Raw genomic sequence first — 27,430 nt, 5'->3', positions numbered from 1 at the left:
ATGTAGGATGTGAAAAAATGAATTTATACAATGCTAGAAATTTTAGATTCAATCAAAGTATTTGTACTCACTCAAAATGTTTGTTTTCTGTGAAGATGTCATTCTTGAGTGATGTGTTGAGAGTGCCAGTGAGATATTGATGGTTTATGTCTATATTCATACGAAGAATGTCAAGAATGACATATTTTCACAGAAAACAAACACACATAATTCGCAGTTTTTCAAGTAACCATCCAAATCTATCTTAGAAACCTTGAGTTTTATGTATCTATGTGCAAGGTTAAATTTATGAAATGAGTAGTCGAACATGTTACACACGATTTGAAGGTTTGTTTACATCCCACCCACTTCACTGATCGCCTGGTGCTATCCCGGTGTCTACGGCGTCAGTCGGTCTCTCGCGCAAACGGATTCTGTGTAGGAAACTAAGAATTACATTGTTCGTTACGCGTGAAGCATAACTGAAAGTTGTTAGTAACCAGGGGGATAAAAGAGAGGATAGACGGAGGCGGGACCCAGGACGACCGGAAGCCGAAGGCCGGCGGACCGAACCAACCCTCCTGGGAGAAGTGCGAAGCGGAAAAAGAGAAAATAAATAATCTCTGGCAAATATAACTCGGGTCGGCTAAGCGAAGAAGGTGGGAGCTGAGTCTCGGCCTGTTTGGAGGGATGACGTGTTCGTCAGAACGGCTGAACATAGCAGTAGTGAACCGGCGCTACTCAAGTCATGATGTGCCTTTTCCTGACTCCACATGGACGGGGGCCAATCCCCTGATCAGCCTCAAGACGACTGGATAAACCTCTACCTGCCCCAACCTCAAGGTAGATACATTTTCGTACAATTACCACCCACTCAAATTGATACACTATCTTTTCAATTTTGACTTAAATAAAAAAAATTTGCTCGTTCTGTTTAAAATTAATCAAAATGCTTCTGTCACGTGGAAAAGAATTTCCAAAAATTATAAGGCGTACTTTATTTTTTGTATCCTTCAGAAGGAGAGAAAAACTCGTTGGTTTATTCAAGTCTCCATAAACAAAACCTTAATTTGAAACCTCCATATTACCTTCCTGGGTTACGAAAGAACCCTATAACGCCCCGTTACGAAAAAAGGTACAATCGTGAGATCGTAATTATTGTACCGGCTTACACTTGTTACTACTCTTTAGTCGTAACGGACAACATTCAACATTACCGTCTTGCCGCTAGAGAACTTAAAAAATAAATATATTATTGTAATTAATTAACTTTATTTATTAAAATTAATAAAGATTTGTACATATACGCAGTTCATAAACATTTGAACAAATAGATGTTGACTTTTAACAAATTATATTATCAAAGGCTCAGAATTATTTTGTTTTTTCTATATAATACAATAAACAATTTTTTTTTGTGTTAAATAACAGTTTTATCAAAAAAGCCATGGTTCTAAAGCCCGAACTATATGAACTGTCACAATAATTGACAAACTTACAACTACGTCTTGTTCTTCGCATTAGTAAAAATAAATAAATAAAATTCCCTACATTAAATAACATTTTACGTACTTTCTGTCATAAACGGTGAAGTTATTAATTTTGTTTACATTGTAATTCGACAAACGAAAATCGTACAATTGTACATGCACTTTAGTTCAAATCGTAAGTAGACTGAGAAAGAGTGAAACATTTTTTTCATGAAAATTTTCACATGAAAAATCAAAAATTATAACCAACTCTACTTGAAATTATAATAAATAGTTCGTTAAAACTTTGAAATGCATTCGTGAACTAGCATTTTTTTACTCTTCAAAGTATCTCTCGTTTATTAGTCGGTCATTATAATATTAAATGTTGTTTTTAGTAGTAGTTAGTTTATTTATGGGCCCTACAAACTATATCATCAGTTCATCGCCAGCCCCGTGAACATAAGAATTAACTCGATTTAATTTTCTCATCTTTCAAAAGTTTGAATTGATACTAGTTTACTGTAAACTATGCTTGAATTATAACGCTAAAATTATACGACTATTATTTTTTAAGTTTTACAAATACGCCCATTATTAGAAGTAAGATATTTGGCTGTAAACAAAAAAAGTCTTTAATGCTTATGAAAGTCGGTATTTTAATATTTATTGGCTCCCTGTTAAAGTTGAAGACGTTGGGAAGAAAATAAATTACATAAGAGGAAAACTTACTTCACAGTTTTTCCATAGTAAAATTGAGTTTTATATTTCTTATAATATTACGGATAGTATGTCAATAAGGTAATTACAAGAAATAATTGAGAATTATTCAGAAATCGTGAGATGCGGTCTGGTGTGATGTAGGTTTCAGAAAAACATTCTCTTTATCGTGCCAACGTTTCGATCTTTATTGAGTAAGTGTGCCATTCTTGCGTGTCGTGTTGAGAATGCCCCAGATCGCATCTCATGATTTCTAAATAATTATCGACTAACGGTCACTAATCACCACACATAATTGAGAATTTTGAAAAAAAAAAAAATTTTAATTTATTTATTGTGTTAAAAAGAACAAGCTGTCTTTATGTGTTTGATAATAGTCTTAATAATATAATTAAATATAAAACAATCTGTAATAAGGTGAATAAGGTGAATTTGAAAGACTTTTAAGGCAGTCAAGCCCCTTGACTTGGAAAACTTGCTTCAACAAAAATGTCTAGTATTGTAACTAGATTTTTATATTTGTTAACTGCGGGAATTTTATTTATTAAAACTGGTCAAATGAGATCATCTATCAATTTGCAATAGCTAAATTAGTAATAAATGCGCTTTAGTCCGTTAATTAGTGTCACAGTTTATCTAGTTGAGGTCACCTTGCTACTTTTACAGGATTTACTCAAATGGTTTAGTTGAAGACGTAGATAGTGCTTATAAGATACCGTGCGATCTCAGTGTCGATGTGCTGGATGTTTAGATCTCTGTTTATGTCGCTAATGCGAACATACCAACAAGCATCTACAATATTTCGTAGAACTTTATTTTGGAACTGTTGTATTATGAGTATTGCTTCTTTTGGTACTCCCTCAAAGTTGTATACCATACATCCATTTAGGTTTTAATATTTATATAATGTTTATAAATCATTATTTTATTTTGTATTGTTAGCCGGGAATCCCATTAACCAATAAAGTTGACCTGTGAATCGCGTAAATTTAGAAATTGATTTAAAGACTTGAATTGACGAAAGTTTGACAAAGAAAATGAGTATTTAAAATATTAAATGAACAAGCCTAAAACTAGCATAACCTGCGTTTTTGAAGTAGTAGTAAATTTTATAATATTGCAAATGAAAAAGCAGGAAGGGCCTAAATATAAATTTTGAACGAACTCATGTTGATTAAATTAACCAATTTTTTTTTCTCATACATACCCTGGAGTTTTGCGCAAGTATAAATAACATTCTTATTTATTTATAACTCAATTGCCCAAAGGTTTTTGAAAATTATTCATTTGTATCTTTGTCTTTTGAACTTAGATTAGCTTTTTTTCATCCGTTTAATATTAATTTAATTTGTCTTGTATTAAAACGAACTAGGGAATACCTACTTACTCGATGAATAACCTAAATTCTCAGATCAAGCATGAATTTTTTTTAAATTGTACACCTGTGCTCTTAGAAAGAGCGGGATGGCCCTAACAAGAAATTTTGAAAGATCCGGTGTCGACTGTCGAGTAACCTTCGCCGAGTCGCCCACATTGGAGAAACTCATTCATTCAGAAAGAGATAATCCCAGCGACGCATTATTTGGCTTATGCGCTAATTAGATTAATTATTTTATTGTGCTTTAATTTTTTCAAAGCCGTTACGGTAAAGTTAACTTTCAATTCATTTAATTATCCTGCATTTTTTGAAAGGAAGAAAGGATGAATTGTTAGAAGAGAAGCAGGCTGTAAACTTGTTACACTGTGCAACACGTCAGTGTCATAATTAAAGCCCTGGAAAGCTAAAAAAAAGTCTAGGATTAGAAAAATTTAACTATTTTGTAAGCTAGAAGCTAAGTTGAGCATTTACCAATTTTCTGCCATCTTTTGTTCGTTCTTGCCTATTGTCGTGTCTGATAAACAAAATTTGGTGTTTATCCATTATTCTTGCCTAACGGTTAACAAGTTCAATGGTAAATAAAAATACCCTCATCCGCCAATCGCCAAAATCTGACAAAAAAAGAAGAGATTAAGGACATAAATCGGTCAACAGCAAAGGGCAAGGTCGCCGCAGGTTCGGGGATAAAAGACAAGAAAATAGAAATGGCGCCTGTTGTTGTGAATGGATTTGCCGTGGGACGAATATCAGGACCCACGCTTTTCTCTACGTCACCGTTCCGATGAGTTCCATGTAAGGACATGGCTGGCTCTCGATCACATCTTGCTGGAAAACTCGTGATTTCCACATCTGCGCCTCATTTAGTTTAATAAACGGGGAGAAAGTCGTAATAGGAAGGGTACGGGGTATTGCGAAGAATTTTTGTATAAACATATTATATTTCCTTCCATGAACTAGTAATCAAAAGTTTTAAACATTATTACCTCTGATCGATACAGGAGACACGCAGCTGCGACCATTATGTCCATTAATGGCACTCAAGCCTTGGGCCTTGAGAAAATTTTATGATGTACTTTCGCTTAAAATCACTAAAACGATAAAATAGCCTATTAAAAAAAATAAATAAAACGTTTTCTTGCAAAGATCTGCAGACCAAAATATTTCGTTGTCTCCTATCATCCCGGTACATCTAGATCTAGATGGATTGGAGAAATGCTAAGAACTAGCTGAAACAAATATAGTATTAGATACTATAGAAGTCAGCAAAACGAAAGGATGTCCTCAAGGAGGGGTATTGGCACCTCTTCAACGAAGCCTAACAGTCGATGAACTGCTCGAAACCCTGGATCGTAAAGGGATAAAATAGTCCTGACTGCCAGGGGAAAATTCGAGGAAACACTGAGACATAATCCAAGGGGGACTAAAAATCACAGAAGAATGGTGTAAAACCGCTGATTTAGGAATCAATCCTAATAAAACAACCACAGTCGCTTTTACACAGAAAAGAAAACTAGATTACATGAGGCAAATAACACTCAATAATACCCTGATAGAGATAAAAAAAGAAGTCAAATATCTGATCGTCACACTAGATAAAATACTGACATTTAAGATACACATCGTTTGTACCATCACGAAGGCGACGCGAGTTTGATGGTGTGCAAAAGAATAGCAGGAAGGAACTGGGGATGTAGACCGGACACCCTGCTTTGGATATACACCATGATAGTAAGACCCATACTTACATACGGAGCTATAGCCTGGGCCGTTAAAGCAGAACATGTAACTAAAAGAAAAGACCTCACAAAAATACAGAGATTTGTATGCAAGTGCATACCGGGAGCAATGAGAACATGTCCCACAGTTAGTATGGAAAAAGTATTGGGATTAACCCCCTACACCACATGGTAACGAGGACAGCACAGAAAAACATCATTAGTATTATCAAAGAGAAACCTGCAACACGAATAAAACTAAAATGTAGAGATAGCAACAAAATAATGAAAGACCAACCGATACTCATGGCTCCAAGAGACGACATGAACAGGATGTTTGAATTTAATCAAAACTTCCAAATAAATCTAGGTGCCAAAAAAGAATTGGAACGAGAGGGAAACACCTCCTTCAATAATGGCACCATCTTTTGGTACACAGATGGATCTAGAACACAAGAAGTTACAGGGGCAGGAGTATTCGGTCTTGGAACCAAATAATCAGAACCCAGGGGAAAATCTCACCAGTATCATCCAAGCTGGGATTCACACAATCGAGAGATGTACTCAACTCAGCCTGAATAAAGGGTACAAAAACATCATGACAGATAGCAAAGCACTAAGCTCAAATATCATTAGTCCAAAGATGGTGCTGAACTGCAAAACCAAATTAAACTTATTAGGTACGCAGAAATAAGTCAGCCTCTGCCAGGTCCCAGGACACACGGGAGTAGAAGGCAACGAGAAAGCGGACATCCTTCCAAGGAAGAGTTGCTACACCGCTGATAGGACCCGAACCTTTCTGTAGCATAGGACGCACACTATTAATGAGTATCTCAGACAGAAGGACAAAAAGAAAATGAAGGAACAATGGACAACTCATTGGACGCAAACAATTCAAGAACCTCCTAACAAATTTCGGAAGGATAGAAGTAACAGAATGTACCGCATCCCACTGTATAAGTTGCGTGTTATATTGTTACTCTGACCCTTACTTGTGTTACGTGCTTACCATCTTCTACAGCAAATAACAATCTTCTGCAATGCAGGCTTATTCTATATCTACTTCAAGAAATACCTAATGTAAAACTTTGAACAACTTCAATGTTACTTGTCCTTGCCGTTCAGGTCTGCCAATTTTGCGGGTTATAGCATTTCGTTCGTTTTAGCTTTGTTCGGTGTATTTTACTCAACGCAGATCGTAACCACAGGTAGGCTCACTGTATTGGTTCATGATGTTATTTATTTTACGTCTGCATCTGCAACCTTACATTTTAAACAAACACAACTGGATTTTGAGCTTCCTTCGTGTGCAGAACTGAAATTTGGTCGTTCCGAACGTTTTAACAGTCATGGAGAAAAATGATCAGTAAATAAAAATACCTACAACTGAACCTATGAAATTAATAACAAAGTCAATTAAAACATGACAATAAAAACGAACAACCTTAATCCACTGCCTGAACAAAGATGACGCCGGTCACCAGTTTCACCAACTATAAAACTGACACACCCATCACTGAATGAAGAAATGCGAACATGCACCTGAAATATAAAGGCGACGAGGGTGATAGACTTTGTGGACTAGGATGATCTAGGAATCTATTACGAAGAAAACACTATTAAATTTGCCTACCAATATAGAATTAATGGCTAAAAACATTAACCGACACGGGAAAATTTTTTTCCAAGTTTACCGTAATTTTACAAATGACATTGTAAATTAGTTCTTTTTTAATAAATTTTAAAATAGAATCTTTCTAGAACCCTCAAAACTTAACCACTAATCTTTCAAAAACTATTAATTTTTGAAAGATTTAATGTTTATTTTTTTTTACCAAACATTAAATTGAGAGTTCTAGAAGGATGCCACTTTGAAAGAAATTTAACGCTGATTCTTTTTTTTTCTTTTCGCTTTTCTGATTTCCCCAAAAATGAATAGTTCAAGAGCTACAAGTGGATTTATGACGAAAACCGTTTTTTTTTTTTTTTTTTTTTTTCCATAGTATGAATTCTTGTGTGTTCAAATTGGGGGTTATCGGGAAAAAGGGCCAGAGGCGACGGTGGGAATCGAACCCACGACCGCGGCGTGAGAGTCTCTCATGCTAACCACTCGGGGTCCCCCTCTTCAGTCTTTGGTTTCTGTTATTTTTTTACATTTCTACAGCTACTCAGCTACTCTCCAGCGGAGTAATAGCAGAATTGAACGAAAACCGTTGATAGTTAAAAAAAATATAATGTTGATATCTGCGAAAGGGTTGAGAATTGAACCATGGTTCATAGGAACTTTTTTGCATTGAGTTGTGAAATTCACTGGCAAAGTTTGCGACGCAAGTAGCCTGACATCCTATACGTGTAATATATAATTATTTGGAGATCGTGCGCGGTCTGGTGTGGCGTAGGTTGTAGAAAAACATTTTCTTTATCGTGCCAACGTTTCGATCTTTATTGAGATCATCTTCAGGGCTCAAAATGTTTGTTTTACATGTAGATGTGCCATTCTTGTGTGTCGAGTTGAGAGTGCCCTTAATTTGTAATATTGTTATAATTACGTATTTTTCAGTCGTGTAATTTTTTAATATTTATCATATTGTCTCGTATTGTATTTATCAAGAAATTCTCGTCTTTTTTTCGGCAATAAATTCTTTAAGAATGTTTTTAAAAAACTTGTTTATCGGCATGAAATACATTATTTCTTCGTTGAGAAAACATTCCCCAATTGGTGGGATGAGGTCTGAAAATCGATCGGCCATCCCTCTAATGCTACGTTTCCTGGAACCGACTGCCAACTTGCGTTCTCAGAGCTTTCCCCAAACCTTTCGAACTTTTTATCTTTCTGCCAATGTGCTTACACAATTAAAAAGTCTTAGAAGAAAACAAAGTATTAATAAAAGTATTCCTGACAGGGAAAATAAGACAGAATTGGGTTTTATTCTTTCCATTTTATTTAGTTGTTTTCTATTTTTATTTTCTAGACGTGATACTTGAAGAAAATGAAGACAGAATTTTCGCTAGATATCGCACATTTTAAAGCTTATTGTGGGCATTTCTTTCACATATTTAAAGAACTGCTTATAACCGGATATAAAAAATATTGAAAGGTGGGTGTACGAGCTCGTTCGAGTCCGATGGAACTCGGCCTTGTTCTTCTTGTGGGTGTCCAATCTTCTGTCGTCTTCGTCGTTTTCAATCCCAGTCCTCCTACACCGACGTTCGTCAAGACGTTCCTCAATCTTCCTCTGGTCCAGATTCGAAATCAACAATAGATTTGGAAAGACAATTTTTCCTCGAGGCAAATTTTATTTGCCTGTCACTGAACGCCTTCGCATTTCTTTTTTCTTGGCACGGATAGAAAATCCAAAAAATAAAAAAATAAACAAACAAAAACCAGTCCAATTGAAACAACTGTTAAGTACTCGATGGGTGTGTGTTAAAAGTTTAGAATTAATTAATTAAGTAAATTACATCTAGAAAATTAGAGTAGAAGGGTACTAAACATAAAAATTTCATTCAGTCCCAGCATGATTTGACAAAAAATTATTCGTTCTTTTCTTTTGTTTAATTTTTAATATTATTCAAAAACAGTGTAAATTTTTCAACCCTGCCTTTCAAACTTTCGTTTTGGGAATTAAAAAAAGGTCCCAATAAATTAAAATTTTCTTTCATTAAATCACAAAATAGAAGGGATAATAAAACATCAGGAATGGTAATCATTGATTTATAATTGCGTTCTCAAATTCTTGTCGCCGGTTTTATCGTTCCTTACGTCCGCCTGTTCTCGCTGTTTGTTCTGGTCAAACGCGTTTCCAGTTCACGCCTTGAGCAATAAATGTCCGCCATCTACTGTTTAGTGTATATAAACACGACGGAAAGAAAATTATCACCGAGAACCAGTTTTAATAAGGGAAACGAACAAATGCCGATTAGATTTTAAGATAAATTCGAATGGAAGAAATGCATAAAATATGTACGTAATTGTAACAGAAGAAAATTTATTGTTTCATGTTTTGAAATATATTTAATTCATACAGTACGAAAAATTTTGAAGAACGTTGATTTGAGAAACTTGACTAATTTTCTGAGCCAACGACTTCTTTAAAACTCAACATTTAAAACTGAACATCAATTCAAAAGCATATTTTAATAATAAACTGCATCCTAAACAGTTTCGTAGCTATCAAATTGGATGATAGTTTACACTGGAAATTTCGAAAAACCACCGAAAAATAAAACCATTAAAAAAGGCATAACGTTTAATATCTTTTATGTTAGATGGCATTAAATAATTAACATACACTCTATGCTTTAATATTAACTGTATTCACTAATTTCGTGGTCCGCTTGACCAATTAATACATTACAATTAATTAAGGTTTTTAGTTGAGATGAAAAAAAGTCAATGGCACGAGCGGGATTCGAACCCACGAAAAATGGCAAAAAGGAGGGAAAACTCATAAGGTGGGGTTGAGATAGGAAGTTGGTGTCCGAGTGGATCGAGGTCACGATAGCTCAAGTGGTAGAGCAGCGGCGTATCTAGCCGAAGGTCGTGGGTTCGAAACCCGCTAGTGCCATTGAGTTTTTTTCATCTCAACTAAAAACCTTAATTAATTGTAATGTATTAACTGTATTGTTAAAAATCAAATCTAAAATCTCAGAATCAAAAATTTAGAACGGTGTTAAACAAAAGGTTTCTTATATTTTAAACCGTAGAAGAAAATTACGGCATTCAGGTATTATCGTCGATTGTTTGAACACCTAGCAAAGAGAGATGGTGGTGGAATGCTAGCAATGAAAAATAGATAGATAAACAAAATGAATATATTGAATTCCTAGTTCGTATAAACTTGTATAAACAGTCAGATAGTTAGATAAAAATGCATATCAAATACGATCGTTATTAACATTTTGATACACTAAGAAATGCTATTTATGTTGATGTATTGGATATAAATTTACATATGTACAGACAGACAGACATCCGTCTAAAACCTATTGAAATAGAAATGGAAATAGAAACGGAGAGAGAGAGAGAGAGAGAAAGAGAGAGAGAGAGAGAGAGAGAGAGAGAGAGAGAGAGAGAGAGTGAGGGAGAGAGGGAGAACCAAATTTCTGAATTGGACGTGGTGTTGATGAACTCCCTGTGCTATGGACATGGTGTGGTTTATAATATTTACAAAGCTTACTTACAGAAACTTATTATAGCAATAAAAAAATCGATTAACATGAATGTTGCAATCTAAGGTCATCAGTGTGGAAAGTGTAAAGAGAGAATCGGGAATGAACTGTCTTCAAATAGGAAAAAGTATGGTTAACACGTCTCTGTCGGCAGCTGCCACACTGTCATACCATGAATTGTATGTATTTAATGTGAATTTGATAATACGTATGAATTATATATATTCTTTTATATATATCTGACGTTTACTGATGTTTTTCTTATATGATTATATTTTATTTTGCCTTGTGTTCAGTAATTAGGTGAAACAAAGGACACGATGCTCTAGATGCTCTCGACCAGTATGTAATTTGTAGTTTGTAACAATAAACATAATTGCGGACAATTTGATGTACGTTATTAGTCAAGAATAGTTGAAATGTAAATGTTTAAAAACTTAAAGCGGGCAACACACTTACCCGATGCAACGCTACCCGATGCTTTGTCTCGTTTTGGTAGGGTGTGCACATCTATGCGACGTCAAGCGCACGCCACGCACACCCAGCGTGCATCCCAACAGCAACACCTCTTTCGTTCTTAACGTACTATTTTGAGCAAAACCTTGAAATAAATTGTTAGTTAAATTTTATGAGCACAACCATTTAATAAATTGTTAGTTAAATTTAATTGTTTTAAATAAAGTTATTCCGGTGTTTTGATAAATTTTCTTCCTAACCATCATAATTAAATAATTTTTATAAAAACTTATGAATTTTTGACCTCGTTTAATTTGGTTTACATTAAAATAGGATTGTTGTAATTAATATAACGACACAATTACATGTACATAGTTTGAAATAAACTACAAAAAATATGAGTGTCCGGTTCTGATTACTCGACGAAAACGGTGTAATTTTATGAGCAAAACCATGAAATAAATTGTTAGTTAAATTTTATGAGCAAAACCATGAAATAAATTGTTAGTTAAATTTTATGAGCAAAACCATGAAATAAATTGTTAGTTAAATTCATTAAATCAAATAATGATATTCCGGCGTTTTGATCAATTTTCTATCAAACCATTAAAATTATTACTTTTTTAATAAAAACCAATGATTTTTTGATTTTGGTTAATTTGGTTTATATTAATATAAGTATGTTGTAATTAATATAACGGCAATAATACATGTAGTTTGAATAAAAATATGAGTGTGCGGTTCTTTTGTCTTCGACTGTACTCGATCCTACCCGATGAAAATTTGGACAGTGGGAATCGCGTAGCGTTGCGTGGCATCGGGGGTAATAAAATCTTATGGAAAATTGGACTTTGGATTTGCGTCGGGTAGCGTCGCATAGCGTTACATCGAGTAAGGTTCCCGACTTTAGACAATTTTTCTTTAAGCCGCTGGCTGGTGGTTGCGCTGGTATTAGTTCACCTGGTCAATGTTAGGGATCTTAGCAAAGTAATAAGCTTCTGTCATCCATGATGTGTGGGATGAAAATATGACGAAATTGAATACTTTGAATCCTTGAATTAATCCATTGTTAATATTGCTGACAATAGCTTAATATAGTACTATCTAGGTTACATTTTTTCAGTAAGTAACAAATAATTATTTGGTAATGTTTTGTTATCCAATAATAGAGTAATCCTATACTTTGAATGTGTATAGTACAAGAGATTTGATTGTGTTGATTAATTATAGTAGTCTATACCGTGGTATCACTCTTTTTCTTCTTGCGTTGTGGTAATTTCATCGAACGATTCGATCGAATCGGCAGGGATGCGATTGGCAAAAAATAAATTGCTTGACGAAATGGATAAAAAACTTATTTCAAAATTGTTCACACAAGAGGATGTAGGCTGAACTCGTAGCTGGGTGGGTCACCACACCATAAAAACAAATTTAATCAAGGTTTATTTTCAAATAATTAACATATTAATTGCTTTTGAAAAGAATTTAGCGAAATCAAATCTGCCCTCCCATCAATCCATGGATTTGTCTCGTCTCTCGTTTAAACTTTTCTCCATCCAGCCCCTGAGATTTGATTCATTTTATGTCGTTTCTTTCTGGCCGTTTTTTAATGGATATTATTTTTTTTTTGTTTTTTGTTTTTTTAATATGAGATATAAAGCATTTTTCTTAGGTCAATAATCTTTGTTTTTCAATTATTAATACATTGTCAATATGTGTTCTTTCGATTTTTCTACTCCATTTTAATCTTTTAGCCTTTGGCAAATGTTTTGCGACATTATTTTAACTTGATGATGGCTTGAATTCTTCGTCGATGATTTTCAAGCAAAACCGCCCTTTTATTTATTTATTTATTTGTTTTCAACTGCGCGATCGTTCAACCCCGGGTTCCTGGTGTTTTTGGAAAATAAAATATTTGAAAGTACGTTGATTTCCCTTTTATTTTGTAAATACTGTTGATACAAATAAATTGAAATAAACACAACATTTGTTTGGTTTTATTTTATATTAATGATATATCATCGAATTGCGTTAATCTATTTTTCTTGCTTATGTTTGTTTATTTATTTTTATATTTTATTTATTTATTTTTTAATTGAGGGAAGAGAGTTGTAAATTGTGATGAAAAATCGAGAAGAGAAAGTGGAGGAGTGTGTAGTGATGAGGACGTGGAAGTGGGGTTGCGCGGGACGGCCTAATCCTGCGCCCGGATCGATAGCATGAATGGGCTGACGTCATTCGGTTTCATTCTCTTTCAAGTCCACGATTTCAGTCCAACCAGTCCTTTAGCCGGTTAACAGCACCCCGAAGAAACCGGGAACAGGCGGAAGTGCGGCTGCATCGCTGGTGAAAAGTTTTCTCAATCGGTTCCTCGACCATCCCGAGCCCAATTATCCATTGGGACTTGAAATTAACTTGATGCGTGACGGCAAATTTTCAAACAACGTCTTAAACACATTCTGGTTTTTTGTTGAAAGACTTGGCTTGAAATTTACACGAATTCACTACAAACACTCGGCTCCTTAGTTAAAGCCCGACGCTGGTTAGTTTCGATTTGCCGTATTATCATGCATTTAAAAATAAGACAAAACCAATTATTATACTGTAAATACACTATGTATATCACTAGATTTCATTAGAATAATAACTTATTATCACTCGTAGAACTTGTTCCATCGTTTTATCATTAGTCTATCATCACTATATTACAATGTTAGTGGGTTTGGTATGCTTTGTAGTTGAATAGCTAGTAATAACAAGAAGCAGTAGTGAATGTTTTTATTACGTATAATTAGAACAGTTCATTACATTTTCACCCAGTTTATTTTATTTCAGTAATTAAACGACCTTTGATTTTTGGTTTGATTTTCTAAGTGGATTCACAATGTTGTGCAATATAAGTAACCATTGAGCTAGTTAAATTGTAGATTTCAGTTAGACCGTAATGCCACATTATATTTTATATAAATTTATTTAAATCCAGCAGTGTTACCCATAAATATAAGTTTTTCTAGTAGAATTATGATGAATTAGATAGATTAACATTTGTATTCATATGTTTATTTTCCATAATAACTAGGTATAAAGATTAATAGTTGACTTAAAGGGTAAACATGACATTAATAATTTGTTGTTTACGTTACTAGGTGTCACTAATCGTTTTACACTCTTTAGACTTAAAAAAAAAAAAAAAAGAAAATCTGTTCAACTTTCCAGAGCCAACTTGTGAGTTAATTGGTTTTTAAATTGCTTTCTTTGATGAAACAATAAATTCGAGTAAAAATTAATTATTAATTTTTTTAAACATGGTTTTAAGGCGAGCAATACTTCCCGGGTAGATGGTTTGTTTAGGCGTAGCGTTGCATAGCGCAAGTCCTTGGTTTGGCGCGCTCTACCATCCGCGATGATCTTCCGCGGTTTAGGGCCACCGGAAGTCCTTATGAAAGAAAATGTAGTGGTCGCGGTGTACGACTGCTAGAGCGATCGTTGTATTCCTCTGACCCCACTTAACCGCCATTTAAAGGCTTCCTTGGTTGGCAGTAACTCTAAACAGTCCTTAATATAAGGATGAGCTTTAGACAGACATCAGAAGACTTCGTAAGATCAGCTTAATCTTTAGAGTCTGGACGTCCCGCATCAGTTCTCTACTACTAGAAAGGCATCGAGTAGAAATGCGACTGTTCGCAATCCGGCATCTCGCTTGGAGAAATGAACAATGAGGGGTTGTTCTCTTTAAAGATAAATGCTGGTTTGGTTTATAGTAATCAGATGGATTAGGTGTGAAGCAGGTGGAGAAAGCTTGCTTCATATGCACAACCTTTTTAAAGGCAGTCAGTTATGGTGTGGAATCATCGTCCAAGCTCGTATCGAACTGATTACCATACAGGATGGATTATTGCTTAATTGAAGAGGAAGGATTGCTCTTCATTGAGGAAGATTTCGTGTTAATGCTTGATAATGTTTGAAGCTCAAGTTGTCACCACATTACTTAGGGATAACCACAATGAATGGGTCAGCAGGTTTTCCTAACACGAACCTTATAGAATACTTAAAGACTTTGAAAAAGAGATGGGTTAGACATCGTTCACCACTTCCAATGGCGTTGAACAGCTTCAAACCGCTTTTGTGGAACAATGGGATCCTATTTCACAAGGCGAAATCCGATCGCTTACTTATTCGATGCCTAGGAGACATAAGGCGCTCCCCGAGGCCAGAGTAATACGGTTATTATGATGAAGACTAAGTAATAAATTGTTTGTTAAATTTTAATATTTTACTAAATGATTTTGTGTGTGTGTTGTGTTTAGGTGTTAGAAAAAAAGGGATAATTGGCGGCGTATATCGGTTCACAAACAAACAACCTCGTCAACTATGGTAGAATTTTAGGTTCTTGTAATGGGGTGTTTAGAGTCAAAAAGTTTCGTTACGAAATTGTTCATAAAAATTTAGGCAATGGTGAGAGGCAAGAACCCATGGGCAGCCTGTGTATTTGCTTATAGATTTTGTTGTCAAACGTAAAAAGCTATGTCTGATACAGATGTTAAATGCTTCAATTAATTCGTGTTTAAAAAAGTTACTTTGGTATGGTGTTTGCTATAACGGTATTAATTCTTCTATCGAGATGCTCGTGAAGAGATTTTTAACATCAAACGAGACTAACATGGAGTTCTTATGTGTACTTCTATAATTTGGTTTACATTAACATAAGTATAATTAATATATATAATTAAACCTCGGTATAAACTGAAAATACACAGAAAATAATTGTGAGCTAATTTTTACGTCATCCTGGTCCGTGGGTTTTCGCTATTGTCAGAATGAATATCCTAAAAGAAAACTAGCTAGTAAAGGCGGGCCAAGATGATTTTTGGGATGGTCAAGTTGTAAATATTATATTTTATATTTGATATTGCAACGATGGTTCAGCTGTTATAAGTTGATATTATTACGTGGTAACTAAACGCAGATATCAATTACAAATTTTATTAGATTTTTAAACTTTTTTGTGTGACAATTTTCATTTCCTGTAGTCAAAAAGATTACATGTTTTTAAGTTGATTTTTTCTCCTAATGCTTACAAACTGACCTTTAAAAATATTGATGGATGGAAAATTGCTTTTTTTATCATCATCAGGCGGCTGTAAGGATTTTTTAAGGACTTTTTAAACTTAAATTTCTAGCCACAACTGGAGACGTTAATAGCAGCAATTATTTTAAAAAATCCGGGACCTCATTTGTTCAATTTACTTGACCTTGCACCTCCAGATCTTCACCCTTCCGGCTCAACAATATTTTTAATTCCATTACAGTTCATGGTCCGATTGACCAATTAACTTTTTCAATTAATTAATATTTATGAAAGTTATTGGTTGAGATAAAAAAGTCAGTGTCACGAGCGGGATTCGAACCCACGACGTTTGGCTAAATACGCCACTGCTCTACCACTTGAGCTCTCGTGACTTCGATCCACTCGGACACTACTTCCCATCTCAACCTCACCTCTCGAATTTTCCCTCCTTTTTGCCATTCATTTGTCGCCGAGAATCAAATAAATTTCACAAAATTTGAAAAATGGCTAGCTGGATAGCTCAAGTGGTATAGCAGTGACGTATTTAGTCGAACGTCATGGGTTCGAATCCCGCTCGTGGCACTGACTTTTTTATCTCAACTAAAAGCCTTAATTAATTGTAATATATTAATTGGTCAAGTGGACCACTAAATTAGTGAATTTAATATCTATATAAAAATAACTAATCATTCAGTAGTTAGTATGTGTGGTTTTCTATTTTCCGGTAGTACAGATATAAAGAAATACAGTTACTTGAACAGTACACAGGTCTCTAATTCAAATGCGAGGTCAAAAAATAAATAATATCCATTATATTTAGTGGTCTGATTGACCAACTTACTTCTTTCAATTAATTAATATTTTTATGTAAGGTAGGCGAAATGGATTCGAATTCCGCTCGTGACACTAACTTTTTCATTTCAACCAAAACCTTACATAAAAAGATTAATTAATTTAATGAATAATATGTTGCACTTCAAACTAGTTGCAGTCAAGCATTCTATGCTGTATCGAGTACGAGAGTTGGAGTGCTTACCAAATTGGCATCCAACTAACTTTTAGACCAATTCACTTTTTCAAAAGACCCACAAGTACTGCACAATATATGGTTTGTATCCAATTTTTCATGGTTTGAGGAAAGCCTCAACCCATTACATTTTGATTGAAATTAGTCTTCTCAGTATTTGACTTTCTTTTTAGCTCTGAAGAGGTAGGACTGCGACCGAGGTCGGGTTTCCAGGATCGGTGCGGTAGAAGCTCCATTACGAAGAGTTTTTGTTTTATATGAATGCCGGGATGTAAACCGCTTGTCGAAATAAATCTTCTCAGTAAACAAAGTTTATATATTTTTTAACGTCTGACGTGTTACACATAGCCTCGACTCGCGAAATAACGCACAGACCAACCACTGAAATTTGTCTATTGCCGACACGACATACGAAACTACAGGATCTATTATGATTCATCATAATCAAGGATCATCACCAAAAAGCTCACACAAAAATTCATCACTTGAATTTCATAGGAGCACCCTTTTTTTAAGTTCAAGGATTCTTTTTAGGAAAGAGAAACAACTCAATAGCACCAATAGTGTCCAATCCAATCTTTTCAGCCTTGCATCACCAATGTTGAATTCCGCTCATTCAATACATCAAAGTGAATCCTCTTGAAAACCGAAAATACTGTATTTTTAAATATAATTGTGCTGCAATACTACCACAAAATTTTTTAACATAAGAAATACTGAATGAAATATGTGATTTTATTAAAAAATAATAATAATGTAGTTGGTAGGAATATAGTAATAAAATCTGACTAGAAAACCTTTTTAAGATGATTTTTGTTTTTATTATTTACTTTCTAAAACTTGAAAAAATTAAAATTTCTGTAATACGTAGTTGTTTGTTATTAATACATATAAAAACATTGAAAATGTATACACTGCACTTGCCTAAATGAAGGATTTTCTGGCTTTATTTTATTTTTGGTACACATTTTACGACAATAGACTGTTATTGTTGTCAGATCAACTGAATTGGTATATTTAAAGTAAAATATAATCAAGTTAGTGACCTAGATTTATTAAATCTACAACGGGGCTAACTGATGACGGCGGGTCTTTGTCAAGCCCCATTCACAAAAGTACACTTTTCCCCTCATCACGGACGGATAGTGAAACAGGTGGCGGAGGGTTGATCCATGAATGGGGCGAGGTCAGGCATAAGGTCAACGCGGTCGAGTTCAAGGGCAGACCACGCCCTTACAAACGGGGTTGTTTCCACCCCCGAGTCACAACCACCCCTCATTTATACTGCGCATTTTTCTCCGCTCGATTCACGATTGTTACATCTGCAAATATCCTTTCTTCAAAAACGTTTGCGTTTGATATCCTGCTTATTTTTTCCTCTTGACATAATTATTGCGTGATTTTGAAGCTGATAAAGCACACGGTTTAATGTATAATTGTTGTCTTAAATTACTCGCCCATGAGGCACATTCGATTTTATCATCACACTTGAGATCTGTTGCACAAATTGGAAGAAAAACTAGACTTTTGTCAAAAATTTTCATCTTACAACAATGTCTAATATTTTCATTTTTCTCATAAGACAATAATATATTGTAAAAGTTGTATTATTTTAACATAAGGATGAACACACTAAGTCTGGTGTGCTGAATCAGCAGAAGGAACTAGTATAGAATCAACAGGACATAACAATTCCTAGGTACACCATTTCAAGATTCCTTTAGGGTTGGTAGTTTGTGGGCCATTTTTGTTCTTTATCTATGCTATTGGTAGAAGAAAATATGCTCCACTAAAAGCTCAACTTACCCATCAATCATACACTGTATACGCAAAATATAGATTCCAGGAGGGTTGAAAAAATCAGTAGGTACAAGTTAAAAGTCCAGGTCTCTATGGTCATACGTTTTTCCGACAAGAATTAACACGACGTAATTTCTAAAACTATAACCTCTCCTGAATCAGTAAAATAAATTATCTGCCTTCTCGTACTTGGGCAGCAAATATCACATCATACTATCAGAACAATCTGTAGTCCCACAGGGGTGCATTTTAGAACCATTCCAGTTCTTAATATACGCTATTGGTAGATGGAAACCCAACTAATACACTCGAAAAGCCAAATTTGCACTGTATGTATACAGAGATCAATTGTATGGTAAGGACAATAGTTGGAGGAACCCTCTGTCTCTATGGTCGTACATTTTACCATAAAAAATCACCATGTCGTATTCCCTAAAACATCCATTTCTAGTGTTTCCCGCATTGATGCTTTTGAGGGCCGTGCCTTTTGAATTTTTATTTATTTATTTTTAAACTACACTGTCAGTAGTAAAAATGTGAAAACTTAACTGCTGGCGCAGCAATAGAATTCTTTACTAATGGTACTATAAAAAAAATAATTTTTAACGGCATTCGTTCCTAGATCACCCTGTTATATTGTCGTACCTTACTCCTTATCAATTAAATTTTAATTTTTAAAAAATGTTTTATTCTAAAAGTACTGCTATGGCCGAGTCGTAGGAGACTGAATTTTCTTATTTGCCACGTCAGCTTTTCTAGATTCAAAACTATATTTTCTCCTGTGTTCCGTTTTCCAGGAGGCACATCTAACCACTGACTTAATTTTCATGCATACTAAAATTTTTTTCGACGAACGTTACTACACACCCAAGAAATTAATTAGTTTTTGTCGTGCAACCAGATAAACACAAATATATTAAAAATTTTGCCGTTGGTGTTCGTTTAGTTTGTGTGGTGTTTCACGTTTATTTTAGAAGTCTGGAAAATTTCGTTTTTACTAGTGAATCGCAAAATCTTTGACATTCCTCTTAAAAGTAGTCAATCGATGGTGGTTAAATGTCTTCCTTTTCTTGTGAAATGTCTTGTTGGTTCCCAAAGGGTCATCCTGAATAGAATTTGCTATGCATATCAGCATGGCATCAGAATAAAAATTAAATTTAATTAATTCGCTTGGAAATCAACTGGTAACTACACAAACATTTTCAAAGTGTTTCAATAACAACAATAGACATTGTGGAGCAATTCAATATTTGGTTCTATTCCTGTTGGGGATGTGAACACATCAATTTGACATGTAAAATTTACTCTCCCCATTTAGCACAAGGGTAATAATTGAATGTTAAATACCAAAAGGAGTGTGTTAAACAATCATAAGAAAGGATTTGGCCGGTGAGACTGAAACGGAGGCCGGGCCCCCGCGTGGCTACAGAGACAGTGATGCCGTTTACGGCCCCCATTCACCAACCCATGGGAATTGATCCGCATTGGAGGTGGTCACGGTGGGAGAGGGTTCGCAGTGTCAAGGGCACGAGGGATCCCATTCACTCATAAATACACTCTCCGCCCCCAATAAAATGCCTTTTTCAACGGGCTCCCGTTGCCCCAGGACGGGAGGAGAGAAATCGATGACGACTTCCACATAAGAATGAAGATTTCACATAAGAAACGTTTTATAAAACTACCGAGCTTAAACCCAAATCCATCATAGTCGAAAGTTAATAGTTATTTATAGAATTGAACTACTTGTAAATAAAGAGGATAAACGCTACAGACAATAATGATACTACTCAATTCCTTAAACTACATTTAACATTAAAAAAACTACCGATTCCAAATCTTAAATCCATTAACATTCTGCTATTACTCCGCTGGAGAGTAGCTGAGTAGCTGCAGAAATGTAAACAAATAACAGAAACCAAAGACTGAAGAGGGCACAATGCAAAAATTATGTCAATACGAACATTATAATTTTTTCATACCTCTAAATTGCTTTCTCCTTATTTTCTTTTTTTTCTGTTTGTTAAATGTTTTACAAAACTACTAGCTTAAAACTCTAATCTACTTATAGCTATAAGTGATTAGTTATTTATAGAACTGAACTACTTATTAATATAAAACAAACGCTACAGACAATAATGATACTTCTCAATTCCTTAAACTACATTTAACATAAAAAAACTACAAGTTCCACATCTCATTTCCATTAACATTCTGATATTACACCGCTGGAAAGTAGCTGAGTAGCAGTAAAAACATAAAAAAATAACAAAAACCAAAAACTTCAGGGCACAATGCAAAATTTATGTCAATATGAAAATCATAATTTTCTCATACCTCTAAATTGCTTCTTCTTATTCCTTTTTTTCACCTTCACCTAAGAAATGTTTTACAAAACCACTAGCTTAAAACTCTAATCTATTTGTAGGTATAAGTGATTAGTTATTTATAGAACTGAAATACTTATAAATTTTAAAAAAAACGCTATAGATAGTAATGATACTTCTCAATTTCGTAAACTACATTTAACATAAAAAACTACCAGTTCCAGTTGCTTTCTTTTTTTTATTCCTTTTTTTATAAGAGTGGTTTTACAAACCAACTAGCTTCAAACTTAAATCCATTATATTCATTTACGTGTAGAAATGTGTGGTGATTAGTGACCGTTAATCAATAATTATTTAGAAATCGTGAGATGCGGTCTGGTGTGATGTAGGTTTCAGAAAAACATTTTCTTTATCGTGCCAATGTTTCGATCTTTATTGGGATCATCTTCAAGGCTCAAAGTGTTTGTCTTCTGTGTAATTGTGCCATTCTTGCGTGTCGTGTTGAGAGTGCCCAATGGCACAATTACACAGAAGACAAACACTTTGAGCCCTGAAGATGATCTCAATAAAGATCGAAACGTTGGCACGATAAAGAAAATGCTTTTTTGAAACCTACATCACACCAGACCGCATCTCACGATTTCTAAATAATTATATTTATTTATTTTTATTTTATTTATTTATTTATTTTTCTTCGCAACAGCAGAGGTCGTATAAAACCTCAGGGTGCCGGTGTTTTTGAAAAAAAAGCCCATTTGTAAATATGTCGAGTATGTCGGGTTCGAATGCAGGGCCGCTGGATCTCACAGTGATGATGCCGTGTCAACGCACAAACCGTTGCGGCCACCGACGACCCTCAAATCCATTACAGCTGGAAGTGATTATAGAACTGAAATATAATAGATATTACAGAACCGAACTAATTATAAATAAAAATATCTCAACGCTACAGAAATTTTCTCAGAATTTAAAATTATTTTGTTCACAAAACTGCACATTACAAATCTCAAACCCAATGGTATTTCTCTATTATTCGTCCATAGCTGAGAGTTTCTTCATCTGTGAAACTAGCCTTGCATATGTGAAAAAATAGCAGAAATAAACAACTTTAAAGTAGCACAATGTAAAATTTATGTCAATACGGAAATTATACTTTTCACCTCCCTCTAAATTGCTTTCTTTCTTTTATTTCTGTTTTTGAAATAATTTTATATAAGAAATGTTTTACAAAACGGCTAAGCCCAACACTCTAATATATCATAGCTGGAAGTGATTAGTTATTTATCGAATTGAACTACCTACTTGAGACGAATTGAAATTGAACGAACTACTTGAAAGTCTCTCAACACGACACACAAGAATGGCACATCTACACGGAAAGCAAACACTTCGAGCCCTGAAGATGATCTCAATAAAGGTCGAAACGTTGGCACGATAATGAAAATGTTTTTCTAAAACCTACCTAATTAAACTAATTTGTTTACAAAGCTACTAGTCCCCAATTTGGAATCCATTGACATTTTGGTATTATACTGCTGGTGAGTAGCTCAGCTGAGGGTCTCTTTATCTATAAAACTAACAATGGGATGGTAAAATAATTCCAATATAAAAATTAAGCTCCTCTTGCTCGTTTAAAATTACTTTATCTGTATATTTTTATTAATATCATATAAATAAACGATAAATGGTGGAGGGATCAAAAACACCCATTAAAAAAATAGGGCAAAGTCGTCAGGTTACTTATAAAATTATAAATAAAGATCCTCAATGGCTTAAGATGAACTTTAGTCCCATGGGCTAATGATATAAAAATAACAATTACTTTTAATCTATTTTCCCGCCTTTCGCCAAAGAATAGAAGAAAATCAATTTTACTAAAACTAATATTGTATCACTTTAGTTTTTTTTTTATTTCTGAATCTCCAACAAAAAACTTAAACGGTATCAAAATCGATTTATAAAATTTTGCTCCTATCTTCAGAGAAAATAATCTTTGTAATACAATAATAATAAATAAAAAATAATAATAAAACAATATGTTACAAATCAATAAATGATGATAGCATTTAGAAATGTCAAGAAAAAAATTCAATTCGCCCCAAAGCCCGGGTCCATCGTCTTTCGAGCTGTCGAACGGAAGAATAAACTCCATTTTCCACCCAATAAAGAAAACCCCGTCGGCTTGTCTACCTTCATAAGCCTTCAAACAACCGTCTGTCGGTAAGTAGAAAATTGACTGCAAAAGCAGAATATGATTGCTCATACAATATAAAAATTTACCTGTGGGATTTTTAACAGCGTTTCCCGTAGTGGAGTAACGAAAAGTAATGTCGTTTATTGATTAATTTTATTTTAATCTGGATTCAATTTTTTTTTCTTTGACGGTTTACATAAAAATCAGTGAAACAAGGCTTTTGTTTCTTTATTGGTTGTAACCGTTTTAGCTTTTTGTAATTTTATTAGCAGTTTTTTTAATAATTTAATGATAGTACGTGATAATGATACTACGATAAAAAATAAAGGAAGCTTTCCATGGCCGAAAAGAGTATGATGGACGCCAGATCCCATGAAAAGTGCAGCAATTTTTGCCGCGTCAACATCAAATCGATCTTTTGCGTTATGGATCTCGCAAAATCCATTTTACATGGATCTCATTCTCTCGTGCCCTATGATAATACTTGATTATCAGTATTTTGATACTGCAGTATTTAAGAAAAATCATTGTTTGTTAGTTTTTTGGCGCTTTGTGTCACGACATTGTTTGTGTTATTTGCGTCATTCTTTGAGCTTTTGAATTGATTTAAGTAAGAAATTTTCTTGAATTGGAACAATTTTTATTTATAGCTTTGATAATGTTACAATATTAAAGTATAATGCACGAGATAAAATGCCTGCACCCAGAATAATATAGTAATTTTTGGTGTGCCAATAACAAATGCTTTGCGTTTTTTCAGATTTGATTTTAGAAACAGCTTGACTAAAATCATTATTTCCTTTTCTAGAAGTTCATATTAAGGGAAAAGATTTTTCCGAGAAATCTTGGATACGTCCTGATGCCATAAACAATCCATGGTGGTATACGTACTATTCAAATTTTTCTGTGCGACGGAACGTTAAATGGAATAATTGAAATTGACTGAAATCGCCAAGAGTGTTTAATAATTGTCATAATTAATGAGAACACAAGTAATAAGTGAGTATCAAAACGTTTATAGGTCTGGTATGATTTTGAGGTCATCTGGGAAAAGAAACCGTTCCTGTTTACGCGTAGCGTGCTGAATTTTTCTGATCTCTCGAGTCCATTCTTAACAGTGACTAACGACAAAAGTCATATTAATTGATAAAATGACAATGCATCGTTGTTGTTCGTTTCTCTCAAGTATCCACTCTGTCAGAATGACAGTATGGGCAGAACGAGTCCGAAGTAGAAACGCGCACTTTGACCTATTAATTACGACTACCAGGCCGACTGAGTCACCAATTGAGAAACGGTTCAGGGACCACCTAGTATTTTTATTGCCATTGGTAACAATGCAACCGTCCATTTTTCATAGCCTGGCTGAAATTATGTCAAAGCGACGTTAATTGTTTAATAAAATTAATTAATTGGTAGTAATGATACTTAGACGTGACATTATGCGATGGATTGTGCTAACATTGTTAATAGCAGGGCATTTTCATCTAATCAAAAGAGCAGGCTATTAGACGGTGAAATTGAAGAAAACTTTCTTTTTGGTACTTCTCATGGGTTGAAAATTATCTTTGTTGATCTTTGTGTGAACCCTGTTAAGTCTGTTAGGTCGTGTTAGATGATGACGTAGACTTGTAAGAATCGGCTAGTTAGCATTGCTCGATCTAACAGGCCAGGCCAATGTTAGGTGTTAGGTCGAAAATGTAGTCACATTGCTATTTGTTAGCGCGTAGGCAACCAACATGGCAGCCATGAATTTAACAGCTGTTTTTTGTTTACACGTATACATACATATTTTAATTAAAATAATACATTTCTTTTGTTAATTTCTGACCTGTCCTTATACTCTCATTCATAATAGGTAATACACCATCCCCTATGCTATAAAGTTGTAGGCTGTTAGACGTTAGGATACAAGTCAGTTACGTCGGCACTAATTGAAGCGGGTCATTTGTTAGTACTTTTCGAGTGCATATATAGCATTTTGAATGAAAGAATTGATAAATTTTCCTTTTTCTGGCATCTTACAATTTAACACAAAAGAAAACCAAAACAAACAACAAGCCTTCAAGGACTGTTCTAGCTTTATTTTTGGTTCTACCATTGCCAAGCGCAGCGGAAAAATTAACATTTAACATGCTAAGAAAAGAAGGGAGCGTTCACGATCATACTGGACTTTATTCCAGTTAACATCTTACAAACATCGGGAGTACCCCTAGTATTTACATCCATACGAAAAAGAAAACTGCTATTCAACAACAAACGGTCGAGAACATACAGATTAAATAAGATAGTTTTCCCTTTCAATGGTTGCACTGGAACGATCGCTGAAATCGTACTAGCGACGGTTAAAAAAGATATTTGTGTATAGCAAAATCAATCAATTTATTCTCAAGGCTTCTGAACACTGTCTTTCTGAGACGTCATCGACTCGCCGACGATAGTTGAACAGTGACGATTTGGAGCTCGGGCCGACGTCTAACTATAGAATCCGAGACGATCAAACCAAACAGTATTTAGAGAAACTGACTAACCGAGTCAGTCACAGTCCGGCGCCCACGCAGATAGGAGCCAAAGCAGATAGTCCTCACTACGGCCCCTGCCTACGTCTTCAGGTGAGCCTTGGCAATATGGGTCACGTCTGTTTTCAAACAATCGATTATTTTAAAATAGTACATGTTTTTAATGGTTTGATTGTTATGTTCCAATCAAACGAATGCATGAAGCTTTGGTGCAGACATATCTAACATGAATCATTTTTCCGCCGGTCTTGTAAAGTATTGATATTTTATTTCATGTGACGTATACCAAACAGACTAAATTTATTCACACTATGAGCACCATATTCAATCCCTACATTTCAGACCGAAAGGCAGAACAATAACTTCTTTATCAGACTATCGATTTAGATCAAACAGTTATTATATGAACGATTTATCATGTGTCAACATTATTACATGTGATTATCCTGTGTACAAAAAAGCAAGACGTTCCTTTTCCTTAGGAATCCTTCTTTCTCTGTAGTGCACTATTAGCTTCCATTCCAGGCCAGCGTGTCTCAGCGAGATCGTTTTCCCACGACGGTACATCAGCAAATCCCGTGTTGATAAACAGAAGGGGCTGTAGGTAGGCGTATAAAACAGAAGTAAGAATCTTTCGTCCCACGGAATCTAAAGGGGCCTCTAGGAATACATATCCTATCTTTGGACGTGGCCATCGGCCAAACGTCAGTAGACGGACAAAGGAATGTCACCGTCCGACCTACAATTCCACCCACTAGATATTTAATTCACTTTGCAGATAACAGACACGGGGAAATGCATCTTAGTCGATCACAAGGCAAGAGTTAAATTATTTACGTTAAATCCTATAGGTCTGATAGAGTGACAAGAGCTCTTTTAAAAGGAATTGTTCATTCAATGCCGCAATTCAGTTATAAATCATTCATTACACGCCTAAAATGAGCATGTCGTATCAAATCGTTACATCGCTTGGGTTAAATGTCTTTGTAATTCTTTACTTTACCTTTGCTGTCGAAGTTCCGAGAGAAGCATCAAAACGGACTTTTGTTGTGGATTCGACTTCTCACCATGTCCATGGCCATCAATCCTTCCAGATTCAAAAGGGCTATCCTATTTCCACGAAAACCAAATCTATATCAATTAGATTAGAAATTATCGTAAAAACATCTAATGTTAATGCAGATTTTTAAATACACTCACTCAGCAATGTTCTTCCTTTCAGATTTATCTCATTTTTCTATGACAATACGAATGTAAGCGGTTTTCTCTTGTAAAGAGGGCAACGGTTAAAGGAGCGATCAACCGCCAAATACAACGTTGCTACGGAGACGTAACTGATGAGTCAACAGCACATTCTTGGACTTCTAATCAAACTCAAGCCAAAAATATAAATTTAGTTCCTCATGACGACACTGTGAGGTGCAAAGCTGGTATTTTTGTTGACTGCTGGAATTTTATTTTTTATGCGCGATGTTTCCTCTTCTGAACAAACCGACAAACTTTGACAAATGTATATTTTTAAAAAGGGTATTTTATTAATTGAGCTAAGTATTGACCGACAAGTGACAATTTGTGATTCGATTCTAACTTCAGTGGCAGAATTCTTGTC

The 27,430-nt window shown here is 34.7% G+C and overlaps 1 protein-coding gene across 3 annotated transcripts in view; it reads left to right on the top strand.

Annotated features, from left to right (window-relative positions):
• The first annotated feature begins 641 nt into the window (after nt 1-641).
• LOC106661755 (E3 SUMO-protein ligase EGR2) overlaps nt 642-27,430 on the top strand; it is a 40,663-nt gene continuing 13,874 nt past the window's right edge. The window contains exon 1 of one of the 3 annotated variants that reach the window (XM_014385357.2): nt 642-822. In XM_014385357.2, the coding sequence (XP_014240843.1) occupies nt 753-822 (70 nt within the window). In that variant the 5' untranslated portion in view covers nt 642-752. Of the gene's footprint in view, nt 823-25,711; nt 25,915-27,069; nt 27,252-27,430 lie in introns of those variants that run through there. The other 2 variants (XM_024225884.1, XM_024225886.1) reach the window with 2 other exon arrangements.

This window comes from Cimex lectularius, unplaced genomic scaffold (assembly GCF_000648675.2).
Source record: "Cimex lectularius strain Harlan isolate CLEC.00 unplaced genomic scaffold, Clec_2.1 scaffold34, whole genome shotgun sequence".
Lineage (NCBI taxonomy): Eukaryota > Metazoa > Arthropoda > Insecta > Hemiptera > Cimicidae > Cimex > Cimex lectularius.
This window is presented reverse-complemented; position numbering and strand designations above follow the sequence as displayed.